At 38.0% G+C, this 14,466-nt stretch overlaps 1 protein-coding gene across 2 annotated transcripts in view; it reads right to left on the bottom strand.

The window, feature by feature from the left end:
- Positions 1 to 719: 719 nt before the first annotated feature.
- Positions 720 to 14,466, bottom strand: part of LOC131162336 (histone-lysine N-methyltransferase CLF) — a 28,530-nt gene continuing 14,783 nt past the window's right edge. For both annotated transcript variants that reach the window (XM_058118705.1, XM_058118697.1), the window contains exons 5-17: positions 6,095 to 6,179; positions 5,704 to 5,859; positions 5,490 to 5,537; positions 5,343 to 5,414; positions 4,518 to 5,245; positions 3,706 to 3,856; positions 3,369 to 3,589; positions 3,045 to 3,176; positions 2,163 to 2,253; positions 1,750 to 1,797; positions 1,549 to 1,677; positions 1,366 to 1,443; positions 720 to 1,210 (exon numbers count right to left, since the gene is read on the bottom strand). In XM_058118705.1, the coding sequence (XP_057974688.1) occupies positions 1,019 to 1,210; positions 1,366 to 1,443; positions 1,549 to 1,677; positions 1,750 to 1,797; positions 2,163 to 2,253; positions 3,045 to 3,176; positions 3,369 to 3,589; positions 3,706 to 3,856; positions 4,518 to 5,245; positions 5,343 to 5,414; positions 5,490 to 5,537; positions 5,704 to 5,859; positions 6,095 to 6,179 (2,131 nt within the window). In that variant the 3' untranslated portion in view covers positions 720 to 1,018. The remainder of the gene's footprint in view (positions 1,211 to 1,365; positions 1,444 to 1,548; positions 1,678 to 1,749; positions 1,798 to 2,162; positions 2,254 to 3,044; positions 3,177 to 3,368; positions 3,590 to 3,705; positions 3,857 to 4,517; positions 5,246 to 5,342; positions 5,415 to 5,489; positions 5,538 to 5,703; positions 5,860 to 6,094; positions 6,180 to 14,466) is intronic.

The following is a 14,466-nucleotide window of genomic DNA, read 5'->3' as shown; positions in this document are numbered from 1 at the left end:
TCTAGTATATTTTATTGAGGTATTATTGTTATTTCCACTGCGTGAATGAAATAGAATGTCAAGTATAGGTAATAGAACACGTGGCACATGGACCCCGCTAAGTGGGTTCAGGGTGTCACGAGGAGGTATCAAAGATTTATTTCAAATAACACTCCATACTCTAGTTTTAAATTCGGGGCGTTACAATTTCCGTAACACTTAGCCTTAGCCTTGGCGCAATAGCAAAAGGCTGGTGGAGAACATAGCAAAAAGAAAAGAAAGAGGCTGCTTGTTGCCACTTCTCCACCAGCTAAAAATGGGAAATAGGACGAAAGCAGCAAAAACAAAGTTTTCGATCTACCAAAAAATATATAATTTCTGACTAATATCGTTAATGTGTGCATGCCCAAGATTAGTAGTTATCTGCCGGGTAGAGATGTATAAACCCCATGCATCCCAACATTGGTTTGGCAAAGAAAGCTTGAAAAAAATTGGGAAGAAAGCATAATTTGATCACTCGCAGTCTCCCCATCTCCCCATCATACAAAGAAAAATCACGAACCATAAACTGAAACTAATCAGTGCTTTGGATTGGCAGGGAGGTTCTCATGATGAAATGCATTGCCCCCATACAAATCATACATTAAACCCACCTAGAAATAACAAAGCTGTGTAAAAAAAATTGCAACCAAAAATAGAGACGGGCTCAAAATTCATGCGAACTCAGCACAGAGCAGATATTATCAGAATGGTGTAAATCAGAATGCATTTAATAAGTTTACACTGTTACAAGAAAGTTTTGAGGCTACAATTAACATTGATTCATTGGGCTTGTATTCCTGCTCTAGTGAATAGTATAGTGTACACAAGAATGACATGAATTGATCCAATGAAGAAGATATGTTTGCCCCCTTTTTTTAAGGCCGAAACAAAATGAACTCACGTTTTTCCTTTTTTTAAGGGTCAATCGGAATGAAGCCACTACCTGTAAAAAGAATGGCAAAATTTTCAATGTGAGATTTTGTAATGTAATGCACAATTAAGCAAGCTTCTTAGCACGGCCGCTCGAAGGAGCAGCATCATCCTTTTTAGAGCCTGATGCCTCAGGCTTCCTAGCCCATGCAGGAGCTCTGTCCGGCTCATAACGGTAATCATAAAAAAGCTCCTCTCCCGCATTAATACGCTCCTTTGCAAATATGCCCACTCTGTGATCCCCCGCTACCATGATGACCTGACATAACATCATCAAGTGCATGTTATTTAAGGGAAAATGGCCGGCTTCCTCCAGCGAAGAAAATCCAGTAGCAATATACCCATGTTTTAATCTAGAATCAAGGAAACTGCTATATTCTAAGATATAAGCTTGTAAATGGTCAAAGGGGGTACCTTTGCATAGCAATTTGGATCAGGGGCATGGTTAGCAAACTTCAATTTGTCACCCTTGCGATAGGCATCGAGAACAAACTACATGAATGGAATCATGCAATCTTGACTTAAGATTAAAAAAGGGAAAATGAAAAAGAAAAATGGATTTTGATCTTAAATCCAGAATTATGTCAAATATCACACCTGATCATTCAGATTGAACAGAAAGGAGGAGTTTTCACGATCATAAATCTTTCCACGCTTATCTGCTTCCCGATGTGAAATAAGTTCCCCTGTGTACTCGCCAAGGTATTCATGTTTGCCAACGCTATTCTGGACAGTAACAAAAAGATCAGCCATTAGCCAAAATATCCAACATTGTATTAGCATTATGAAAAAAGTTACCTTTAAGAAAGCTCCCCAACCAGACACATCAGATCTTCCAAGCAAGACCTATATGTACAGGAACCAAGACAAGTGACTATAAAGATGAAGCCCAAAAGACAATATCATCAAACCCGGCAACTTTAACTATCAGAGTTGGTTAAAGCATCACATGGGGGCGCCAATTTAACCCAGAATCATGACATGAATGTAGACACTGAAAAATATATAGTTTTTGAAAAAAAAAATGTGACGATATCCCAACCAGAAAAGATGAGGTCAGGAAAGTTTAGAAATACAGTCCAAATGAAGCAAGAGTTGTATCCAGCCTGGCTGTATGTAACTATACGATTATATTAGTATTTGGCACTTTGTCCAACTTTTTTTTTTTTCGAAAGAGAAAAAATCAAGGAGATAGGGAGAGAAGTGGTTACCCTTTGTTGTTGTTTAAGAAGGAGCTTCATATTCCTACATTCATAATTGTCACCTCTTTGGCTAGGAACCCCAAGAGTGCCATCACCACAACTGCAAAGGCAGCTCACACAGCTCCATTAACTACATTGACTGGAAGTCATGACACTACTACACACACACACACACATATATATATATATAGAGAGAGAGAGAGGGGGGGGGGGGGGTGGGACCAAGGCAAGCCATATTGTCGTTCATTAACTTTCAAAGGGAAAAAAAAATTAGCTAAAGCAGATGCAACTTAGCCATGAAGCCAGTTCTTCAAATTGTAGTGGCTAGTTAAAAGAAACGCTGAAGTTGTGAAGATCAACAATATACATCTAATACTAAGATTATAAGCATGGTCATAGCATAAACTATGACTTCTTCAAAATTAAATGATGACATTTTCATAGTTTGTTTAATATGCTGACATGAACATAAAAATACAGAACAAATATCGCCAAATCAATATTAGAAAATGCTTTGTTAAACTGTAGCTGCAGTTTATAGCCAAACAGGATGCTGACATGCAACACACATTTTCCAGAAAAGTGCATTGAGTAATGTGTCTACATCTTAACTAGTTTGGCTATAAAGTATAGCCACTTAGTGCTATGACAAAGCACTGTTCATCAATATCACAAACATTTTTTGAGAATATAACAATACATCAGACTTGACAACATCAAATGTTCCTGAGACACAACACAAATGGTCAAGCAAGGCCTAATTTTGTTGCCAGCAACATGAAGTTCATTCTTTACCCAGCAAAATTAACTCACTCAATCACATCAAAAGTTTATCACTTATGGTGACAAAGGTGGAACGAAGAATCACGATCAACAACTAGATATGCTTACCTGACCCAGCAATTCCTACAAACATCTGGATCACATTCTCGGTCTGCAGCAAAGCATGGACATTGACGACTTCGACATTGACTTTTTGCACAATGACAACCTCTAAATCGATTCTTGCAAGTCTTGGGGCATCTAGATGAGAAAAATGATGATAGTTGGGAATATTAGGAACATAATATAATAAAACTTGGTCAATAAATATCACATAATTGTTTGTTTGTATTACAACACATCAGGACACAATTTTAGTTGCATATGGTTCTATAGAATTTTGCCACAAGAATTTGACTAGTGTTTCATAAAAGATGGGAGAAGAAGGCTCACCCACAGTACTTTTCACAGCAGGTCCCATTTAGAAGACAAGCACACTGCTTCCCACATGCAGATTGGCAACCACATGGATTATACTGCCTGCAAGGCTGATCTTTTCTCTCGGAAATCCTTTTCCTGATTGAATGGTAACCAGCAGACTTCCAAGTATATTTCAAGCGGCGAACTCTACCTCGCCTACGTAAAAATCTAGATCTTCTTCTAACTTCATTACCCTGCAGTAAGTTTCAAACCCAAACCCCACCACCCAAACAAACCAAAAAAAAAACAAATTTTGTTAGGGCAAGAAATTCCAGGCTAACAGTCAATTGGCCATAATCAAAATACTGACCATAGTTTCATTACAGTCACCCTTGGAATAACCTTCAATTAGAGAATTTACATCTCCTGATCGCCCTAGCTTATTATCAGAGTAATTCATGTACTGAAATACCTCCAAACATGTCTTCATACCATTCATTAAGTTCCTAGCAATTAAACAGCTGTAGCAACATAGAAAAAAACATCATTAGATGAACAGGTAGTTAAAAGACAGGTTTTAATAGTTTAATGGAAAGAACATATGAAAATAATGTAAATATTAAACAAGGAAATTGGATAGATAAGAATTCTTTTTTAATTCACAAATGTAGCATACAGGATACAAGTCAAGTGCTTCATATTTGGAGTTGGGGGGGAGAGAGGGAGGGAGGGAAACTTTCTCTAATTCAAATTTAATTGAAATAGCACCACTAGTCTAATCTTGCCAATAAGTACTCAGGTTTACAACTGCAGGACTTGTCAACAAACACCCTTCAGCCTTAAGAAATTGATGTTTAACAGCAATTTGATTGTAGAATGTTGAAGAAGCAATCCTTCCCACATGGGCTTGACAGTATAACTTGAAAAAAGGGGGCCAGGGGAAGGGGATGCGCTTGGAAACTACTAGGTCAAATAGCCTGACGTAAGTTCATTAGTAGGAAGCAGCTAACTTGCAATATCATATCCAAAATCAAACGAAAAATTGAGCACTTTTGGAAGTAAAGTGCCCCAAGCAGTTTTTTATTTTAAAAAAAAAATGTCTTGATGAAAATAAAAAGTGAAAACATGGCTATCATTATCTCTAAAAATCCCATTACCACAAGATGGATTGAATACACTGACCTATTCCTGCCAAAAATCTCCAGCCCCTTCTCAAAAAGGGCCTTTTCAATAGTTTTCCAAGATTTATCATCACTTAGTTGTTGTTTACAAATGTTTTCATCTACATATTCTTCTTTCTTTAACATGTCATCACTACTAGTCACCGGTGGGTTGTTAATCATCTCATTAGCCGGAGCATCAGGACCATCACGCTGCACCAACTTGTGGCCATCCTGACTTCGTGATTCTTTCTTCCTAGGCCTTCCAGCTCTTGATTTTGCCTTCTTCTGGGAAGAGGAGCTAGCATCTTCGTTTTCTTTACGTGAATTAGATCTAAGTTTCATATCTCTTGACCAAACACCTTCATTGATAATGGAATCAGAATCAGAAACCACCATTTTCTTCTGCTTTTTCCGCATGCATACAAGAACACGCTCGGCAACTCGTTTACTATTCCTTTTACTAATTACATCTTTCCCAACAACCTTAGTCTTGGGTGATGATGGAGAGTGAAGCTTAGAATTGGAGTCCTCCCTCAATCTAATCTCTGAGTCACTGCTTTCAGACATGTTTCTTGCATTTGATGATGCACTTTCACTTTGGCAGGACTTTGACCTCCTAACAGAGAGAGTGGATTTTTTCCTGGTTGATATTTGAGCCCCAGCACCATCAGATGAAGACACAGGTTTATCTTGGAGATCATCACGCAAAGGAGAGCTCTGCATCGCATCACTTTCCGACTTCAGGACCTGACATTGAAGCTAGCCAGTTGGATTCTTTACCCATTACTGAAAAAAAAATAGTGTACCACAGGAATTGTCCTAACTATATACACCCAATACATACCACTCTATAGCAATGAGGCCCACATGTTGCATTTTCCTCATCCGTACGGTTCCATGGGTGTTGTTTTTCAGCCTGGTAGCATTTAGAATAACAAAATAAACAATGTGAAGACCAAACCATTTGTGAATCTTAATATTATGAACTTACAGGAAACACAAGATCCTGAGAACACCCATGCAATCGACAATCAAAGACCTGACAACCAAGACAGCAAGAGAAATACAGTGTTAATCATAGAAGTCAGAACAATACAAATATAGAATGTAAAAAAAAAAAAAATTGATAGGTAAACAGGAAGGCCGAACAGGGGGGCCAGGCTACAGAACAAATTGATTAAATTGAGTACAAAAATTGTACTTACAAGACATCGCCGACAAAACAGATTGTCAAAAGAATCCAAAGCTGCATCAAGATCTTTGTCAAAAATAGAATTCACAGTTTGTGACACATCTTTAACATCCCCATCCTTACAGCTCCCCACAGTCCTCTCTTCCTTGGTAAGAATTTCGTATCTTGCCTGTATAAGATGTTTGATGGTGTTTCATATCTCTGTAAAGCCAGCACAAAACAAATGGGAAACGGCTGGACCAAAGTTTACACTATGACCAGTTTTCATCAGATAATAAACAAGAGAAAAGAAGAACAAATAGAAAAGATTGCACATGAATGTATTTAGTTGTATAAATTATTCACACACGTGAGCATGAATCTTAATAAGCAAATGAATCCACATTGTCCTTTATGGGGCATACCTTAACTTCACAAGGTTTTCTTGACAAACACTCTGCCAGTAAATCCACAACCGCATCAGATATACCAATTTCTTTGATAGTCATTCTGGAAAAATACATAATAGAAAAACCAATAAGATACCTAGTTAACTCCACAAGCATAGGAACAAAAAAGAATTCAGTTAACTTTAGAACTTCAGTTCCTCAAGAATCTCAGAAAATTTTAAAGGAGAAACAATAAATATATATAATTCTATTGGTCAAGGTGAGGCAGCAATCAGCCCACGTGACTGAGGCCAGCGATGTGAGCCAGCTCATTCACGGTCAAATGACTCAAAAACATTATGGTTGGGATATTGCAGTATAAAGGATTTGGGTAGCACTCACTATCAACTATAGATTTTGGTGCAGCAACCGGAACTTGGTCTTACAAGTGGTATTAGAGCCACGATCACCATTTTGATTTCCCAATACTGGAATGCAATTGCTTCAGTAGGGGAGAGGGTTTATTAACCTAGATTAGGGAACAATCAAACTACTAATCAGAAGCCTGGGATGTGCACTGAGGCACAGTTAAAATGTGGCACTGGGGCATTGTAGTATAAATAACTTATCTAACACTCTATATCAGCTATAGTGCCAGTGCACAGTTGCTATAGGAGGGGAGGGGGGATGGATGATTAGCCCCAAGATTGATATTGATGATAACAAAACTTGTATGTATCTTGGCTAAATTGTTTGATTGATTCTTTGGGTGAGAAAGCTTATACACTCTCCTATAATTGTAATAGTGGTAGGAACATTGTGTTTTTCAAATTTATTTTGTACTTAATCAATGAGCCGCTACAATTTATTTGAGCTAAGTAAACCTAATTTTTCCTTTTATGAACAAAGAAAATTTATTAGAGAGAGAGGGGGAGAGGGAGAGGGAGAGGGAGAGGGAGAGGAAAATAGTACAAGAAGAAAAACAGGAACAATAGTGTATCCTCCCAAAACAAAAGAAAAGAAGAACAATAAAAGCTACAGAAAACAAATATTTATATCAGCTCTACTTGAGCAAAGCCACCCAGCCCCACTTTAAATATGCCAGAGGAAGATGCCAAAAGAAACCATTTGCTGAAACCCACAGCCACTCAAGCAACACCACTCTAATCCAAAGCAAGTTAAGAGCAGTATCCAAATCCTTTGTTTGTTAAACATTTATAATTGCAGAGAATTCTCTTTTTTGAATGAAGAAAAATATCAACAGAAGAACAAAGTACAGAGAGAGGAGAACAAGATGTTCTCCATAGAAACAAAAGAAAAGTTGCAAACTATTACAACAAAAGCGGCCACTCTAATCCCTTTGCAGGTAGAGCAGCAACATCCCCTAAAAAACCCAAAAGAATGAGCCCAAACGAGAAGCAACAAACAAAACTCTACACCATAAAATGAGTAGAATTTGCATGGCCCTTGAAGGTTCATGAACTCCTCTCCATCCACAGGGTCCACCAGGTAGCAAAAACAGCACATTTCCTTAAAGTTCTATCCTTTCTGGTTTCGCCAAAACCCACATGGCTCACTTGCAGGAAATTCCCCACAACCAGAGCCATCTAAGCCTCACCAAAAGATGAGAAAAAGCACTCCCAATGTAAGTTAGCTGCCCAGCAATGAAGGAAAAGGTATAAGTTTGTTTCAGTTGACTCACAGTACATGGAACACACTCAAGACTAAGGATTTTAAAGGGTCTTCTGCTCTATAACAGGTCATGCATATTAAGCATAATGAGAGATGGTCCAAATGGATGTCTAGATCTCAAAGGGAAGCTTAGTCTTCCAAATGATGTGGCTCCAAGGAGAATGATTAGGGGCATGATTGGGAGAAGGAGATTTGAGGAAGTGTAAGGAAAAGGGATTTTGTGGAAAAGAGACTTGAAAATTTTCCTTCCAAACTCTCTAATCAACCCTATTTGAAGGAACAAAAGATTCCAAAATGATACGTGTGGTGTTGATTTCACCAACCTCTATTTCATTGAGGATCTTAAAAGTGGAAATCCCAAGAAGAGATCCCCCCCCCCCCTCTCCAAAGAAAAGAAATATATGATGGGTGCATTGTGAAGAGTAGAAATCTTAAAAAGACTGGGCACCATTAACTCCAACAATCTCTCGCCAGCCCAAGCATACACCCAAAACTGAACACTATTCCCATCACCTCCTGGATGGGAGGAAAGAACAAGCTAGCAACCACAGAAACAAACTTCCAGAGGCTTGCATTAGAGACAATGCCGCTTCCTCTAGTGTCCCACCTATTCCAATGGGCTCAATATTTGCATTTTATCACCTTATGCTACAGAGAATTAACTTCTAAGGGGAACCTACACCCCATAATTGTAGAATATTCTTGATTCTTCATTATTTTAACTTACTATTATTATGTGGACTTGGATAAAAATTATTAAGAGTGGAAATCTTAAAAAGACTGAGCACCATCAACTCCAACAATCTCTCGCCAGCCCAATCATACACCCAAAACTGAACAATATTGCCATTGCCCGCTGGACGAAAGGAAAGAACAAGCTAGCAACCTCAAAAACAAACTTCCAGAGGCTTGCATGAGAAGCAATGCCGCTTCCTCTAGTGTCCCACCTAATCCAATGGGCCCGATATTGCTTTTTACCACCTTATGCTACAGGGAATTAACTTCTAAGGGGAACCTACACCCCATAATTGTAGAATATTTTTTGATAAGTAATAAGTTTATTGATATAAAAAATGAACACCAAGTACACAAGGAGTGTACATGGGTTAAACAAATCAAAAACAGAAATTACAAGAATCTAGAAAATCAAAAACAGAAGAAAATGATTGGTTTCGCAAAGCAGCCAACCAATCCATCAAAGTTGCAAAATGATTGTAGAATATTCTTGCTCCTTTATCATTTTAGCTTAACTAATATAATGTGGACTTGGAGAAAAATTCTTGACTTGTCATATCTTTGAAATTATTGTTTGAGAACTATACAAAGTTCAAATTTTATTTGATTGGAAGAAGGGCTACACATTTGACATTTGATTGCTTTGAATTCAAAGGAAAGATTTTTTTTTTCTGCGATAGAAGGCAATATTATTAAAACTAAGAAACATAAAACATAATGGAGGACAAAGAGTTCTCCCTAGATAACAAAAGATACAAAGAACTCTAAACTATTAAAAGAACAAGAAAAAACAATACAAGTATCAATTACAAGAGCGCTGCTCTCCAATCTTTCATGAGGTCAGACAGCAGTAATCCCCAAAAAAATTCAAGAGTGCGCACCCAAAATGATGGAAGGAAAGTCACTCTATCCCAAAGTAACTGTGAGGAAGTTGAGCCACCTTTAAAAATCCTAGCATTCCTCACAATCCACAAGGTCGAGAAGGATGGCAAAGACAGCCACAAACCAACGAGCTCCTCTGTTTCTATTCTTTCCAAAACCCAAGAAGTTGCCCAATAACAAGTTCCCCACCTTTCTCAAAGCCACCCACTCCTCTCCCAAAAGTGAAAAACGGGATTTAAGTTCCAATGCTACACTGCAATGCACAAAGATGGGCATTTGTTCCATTGCTTGCACAACACAAGAAGCACGTGTTAAGATCGAGAGCTTTATGGTGCCTTCTCCTCTAAAGCAAATCCTGCATGTTAATCGTTTCCAGGATCATGGTCCAGCCAAAAGTCTGAATCTTCACAGGGACCTTAGCCCTCCAAAGAATGTAGTTCCCAGGAAAGATTTCCCCACCCACACAACCTCCCAGCAAACTTTTTTTTGCCATTACTTTAAACAGAATTAGAGGAAAGAATAAACAAGCTACCTAGAACACAAATTTCCAGGGACACAGTAATGCCACTGCCTCTCATCTCCACGCATTCCATTTGATCCCATACTTGCTCTTAATGACCTAATGCCATAGGGAGTCAACTTCTAGAGGAAACCTCCAAAGCCATTTGCCTATAAGGGAGATGTTTTAAGACACCACATTCTTGATGCCCAGACCCCGCTCTTAGACTTTGGTATGCTGACCACATCCCAACTAACTAGATGGTCTCTCCTACCCTCCCTCCATCCCAACGAAAGGAAATTACACATTAACCTCACTAGCAATTGGCAACTGTCAAGAGAATCCTAAACATGAAAAGATAATAAATAGGATTGTTATAGAGTGAGGCATTAATTAAATAGGCTCGGAATCCAAGAGAGAAATAAGCCCTTTTCCAACCCTCCAATCTCCTAGCCACCTTTTCTAGCACAAGATCTCAGAAGACTTCAAAGTTTGGGTTCCCAACCAAAGGGAGACCGAGATATGATAGGGGCCACTCAAGGGAGTCGCAACCCTCTAGAGAAGTGAAATTCTAGAAAAACTCTCTCCTATATTGATGCTTGCTATCCCACTTTTGGAATGTTAATCTTTGAAGCCCAAGAACTGCTCAAAAATTTTTTGTAACAAAATAACTTCTAAAAATTTTGCAAAATTATCTCCAAGAAGGAGCACGGTGTCGTCAACAAATTCAAAGGTGAGGGATCTCCACTTCCTCCCTCCCCACATAGAAGCCACTGATAACTCCCCTACCCGAAGCATGGAGAAGCATCCTACTAAGGGTGTCCACATTTAGGGTGAACAAGAACAAGGAGAGTGGATCCCCTTGTCTAAGACCCCTAAAGGCCTTAAACCACTCCCTAGGTTGACCATTGATGATGACAAACAGGTGAGTTGAGCTAAGACATCCCTTGATCCACACCCTTTTTGCCCAACATCTTATCTAAAAAACCCTAGTTGGCCCTATTGTAGGCTTTCTCAAAATCTACTTTAAAGAGAAGCCCCTTTACCCCTACTCCTCACATCCTCAACCATCTCATTAGCCACCAAGACCGCATCAAGGATTTGTCTATCATGGATGAATGCACACTATGTGTCTGCACTATGGCGATAGTGTCCCCCAAGACAATTCTAAGTTTGTTGGCAAAAACTTTAGATAGGAAAGAATTTTTAAATCTAAATTTGTATTTGGAGAATATACTAGAGTTTAATGTTTTGAATCTTTGTAATATACTCACTACTAATCATGGTTTTAAAAACCGGAACAGACTGGTCCCATCTAGTTGGACCAGGAACATGATACCAATTAGTAACACCTATAAACCCAAAATTCATCATACCAGACTACCTGAGCCATAGCCAAAAAAACACAACTCAGCATGACTCAAACAAGCCTGGTGGACCAATCGGCTTGACCCAATCTCCTTACTAAAAAACTTTGGATTTTGAGGCTAATGAGATTTGAACCTAGAGCTCACGCAAAGAAGCACAAAGCAATTACTAGAACCTGCATTGCTTTGTGACAATATGGAAAGAAATAGTGTATATATACAATATATCTTATACAGGCATGCATGAACTTATTGGAAATAGTGAAGGCCCCAACTCTTGCTTTTAAATAAATTTTTAACATAATCAAACCTATCTATGACTATATTTTAATATTTTTTAACTAATAATAATTTTTTAGAATATTTGAAAAGACAACAGGAAATTAAAGCACATAAACGGTCTAAATTTGTTGCTATTAACTTATTTTGGTTATGATTTTTTAATAGGTGATTAAAATTCATTTTGTTTGCACGCACACGCACAGACATCATATATGTTGCCATTAATTGCTTTTGGTTACGATTTATTAATTTATGATTATAGTTGGTTTTTGCAACAACATGCACACAAAGATAGGTGAGGTGATAGGTTTGACCAAGATCTAACCTGGTCAGACTGGGGACTTTATATATATATATATATAACTATATTAGATGAGAGAAGGGAAGACACAATGAGTAGGGACAAAAAAAAAAACCAAAGAAAAAATAATAAATAAATAAACAGAAAATTCCAAAATAAAAATACACTATATTAACCAAAAATTCCCCTTTTCAACCCCTTCCCATCATACTTTATTGAGCTCTTCAAATTCTCTAATTCCCTTTGACCCTTCAATTTCAACTCATGCCACTATCCATGCACACTTCATTTCCTCCAATATCAATCAATTTTAAGTCCATTTTATCCAAAAGATTTTGAGCTTCAAATTCCTTATTAGAAACTTCCTCCACGGGCATAGGCAAAATTCCATCCCTTTGCTACATAATTTTTTCTAGCTCATCATTTTGGAAAATCGAAATTCCCTCCAAACCCTCCAATGGGGATGGATGACCATACAATAAATCCCCTATTTCTTAATCATCTGAAAAGTACCCATATTGTTCTCGAATTTCATCCAACAACCCCCCATTGCATTCAAACTCGCTAATATCATCACTTTCCAAATCTGAAAAGTTCCCCCCATTTCTTTCCTCCCTTTTTCTTTACTTGCTCCATTACTACCTAACCTCCTTATCATGAAAATCTTCTACTATGATATGCCCCATTACTACACCTAACCTCCTTTTTATCATGAAAATCTTCCACTATGATAAGCTCCTCTTTAGAATCCTTTTTCTCTCTTATCTTCAAAAACCTTCCTCATCTCAGCACCCATACAAGCCGTCTCATGACAAGCATAAACCTGTTTCCATCTGTTATTATTTAGATCAAAACCATCAGTTTCCCCCACAAGACATCATCTAATCTTTTTATTCTTTTCTGTCCCACCTTTTAATCTCTCTACTCATTTTTAATCCCATGATCTTGCTTCGAATCATTATACTGAGCTTGTTCCGAAACTTGATCAGTTCAACTACTCATTTGTAGAGCAATAGACTAGGAATGGATTCTACTGTCAAAAGGACTAGGATCCTTCTTCCCAGTATTCATTCTCTGTGTTTTAGGATCTGGGTCAGTATTTTGGGCCTGTCCACTTTTTTTCCCTGGCAAGGAAGTGCCTGGATCGCTCTTACACAAACTATAATCTAGACTACCACCAAGACCCATCTTCTTTAGAGCCCAAAGGCTGAGCTCCCTTTGAATCCACATTAAAATCCAAATCAGACTTTCCTGAACATTGGGGCTGTTCAAATAAGTGGCCCAATTTGTTCAAAAAAAGACAACCCTACTTTTTCAATAATTTGGGCCAAATCCAAAACAAGAAATATGCCCCCCAACCCAGCCCTCTTCGCAATCTCCTCCAAGAATGCAAACCTAGCTGCATCCGAGAGAAGCATAACTCCCGCCAAAACCCTAGCTTCCTTCACCTTTGGATCAATTGATTCTTGTCGGTCTTTGATAGAACCTAACTTCGAAAGCCCAGAACTTTTGGCTAGTTCACCCCTCCACACCGACAGAGCATTGTTCTTCTCTCCCAACCATCATACCCAGATTTCCCGAACTTGTTCTTCCACAGACTGAGAACTTTTCTAGATTGGTAACAGGTTTGGGTTTTGAAACCACATTTCTAATTCCACCATATGAATTTCAAGATACATATGTATTTAAAGAATTTCAAAAATTTAATATTTGATATATCTCCTACATTAAAAATAATGCATTTCTTAACATATTCTCCTTTTTAATAAACGAAAAAAAAATTATTAAAGAGATCTATTTTTGTTCCTTAATATAAGGCAAAGGAGTAAATTTTGTCCACAGAATATTTTAACCTACCATATATTTCAACATCAAATTATTTGAACTTAAAGAAGTTTCTTGGCTTCAATCTACAAACCCAGTGCCCCACATGTCAAACTGGCCATAATAGTTTTGAATCCTTATCGAATATTTGCTGGGGTGTCCCCTATGAGCGACGCATTGCACTTATATCATCCGGATGTAACGAAAAGTGGGCGAGGGTGGGCTAGGTCACCATCCCGAAGCAACGCGCCATATCGGTGCCCAGGTACGGTGTCAAATATGCGAGGGTTCCTACATCATTCTGGATGTGGACAGGTAATGACTATAGTTTAGGAAACTAGGATTAGATTAGCAACTTGGAATATACCCACTTACGGGTAAAAGCATGGAAATTGTGGACACAATCTTCAGAAGAAGAATTAATATAATTTGCCTTCAAGAAACTAAGTGGGTGGAGGAGAAAGCTAGAGAAATTGATAAATCAGGATTTAAACTTTGGTACAATGGAAAAGAAAAACATAAGAATGGAGTAGGAATTATTATAGACAAAAACTTAAAAGATAGCGTTGTTGATGTAAATAGAGTAGGGAACACAATTATAAAAATCAAGATGGTATTAGGACAAGAGATAATAAATATCATTAGTGCTTATGCTTCTCAAGTCGACTTAGTAGAAATTCTTAAGAGACAATTTTGGGAAGATATGGATAGGATTATACAAGGCATACCAAGGACTGAGAAAATATTTATAGGACGAGATCTGAATGGACACGTTGGAAGGGATAATAAAAATTATGAGAGGATACATAGAGGATATGGATATGTA

The sequence above is a fragment of the Malania oleifera genome, chromosome 1 (genome assembly GCF_029873635.1).
Source record: "Malania oleifera isolate guangnan ecotype guangnan chromosome 1, ASM2987363v1, whole genome shotgun sequence".
Lineage (NCBI taxonomy): Eukaryota > Viridiplantae > Streptophyta > Magnoliopsida > Santalales > Ximeniaceae > Malania > Malania oleifera.
The sequence above is the reverse complement of the archived record's forward strand: the minus strand, read 5'-3'. Positions and strand labels throughout refer to the sequence as shown.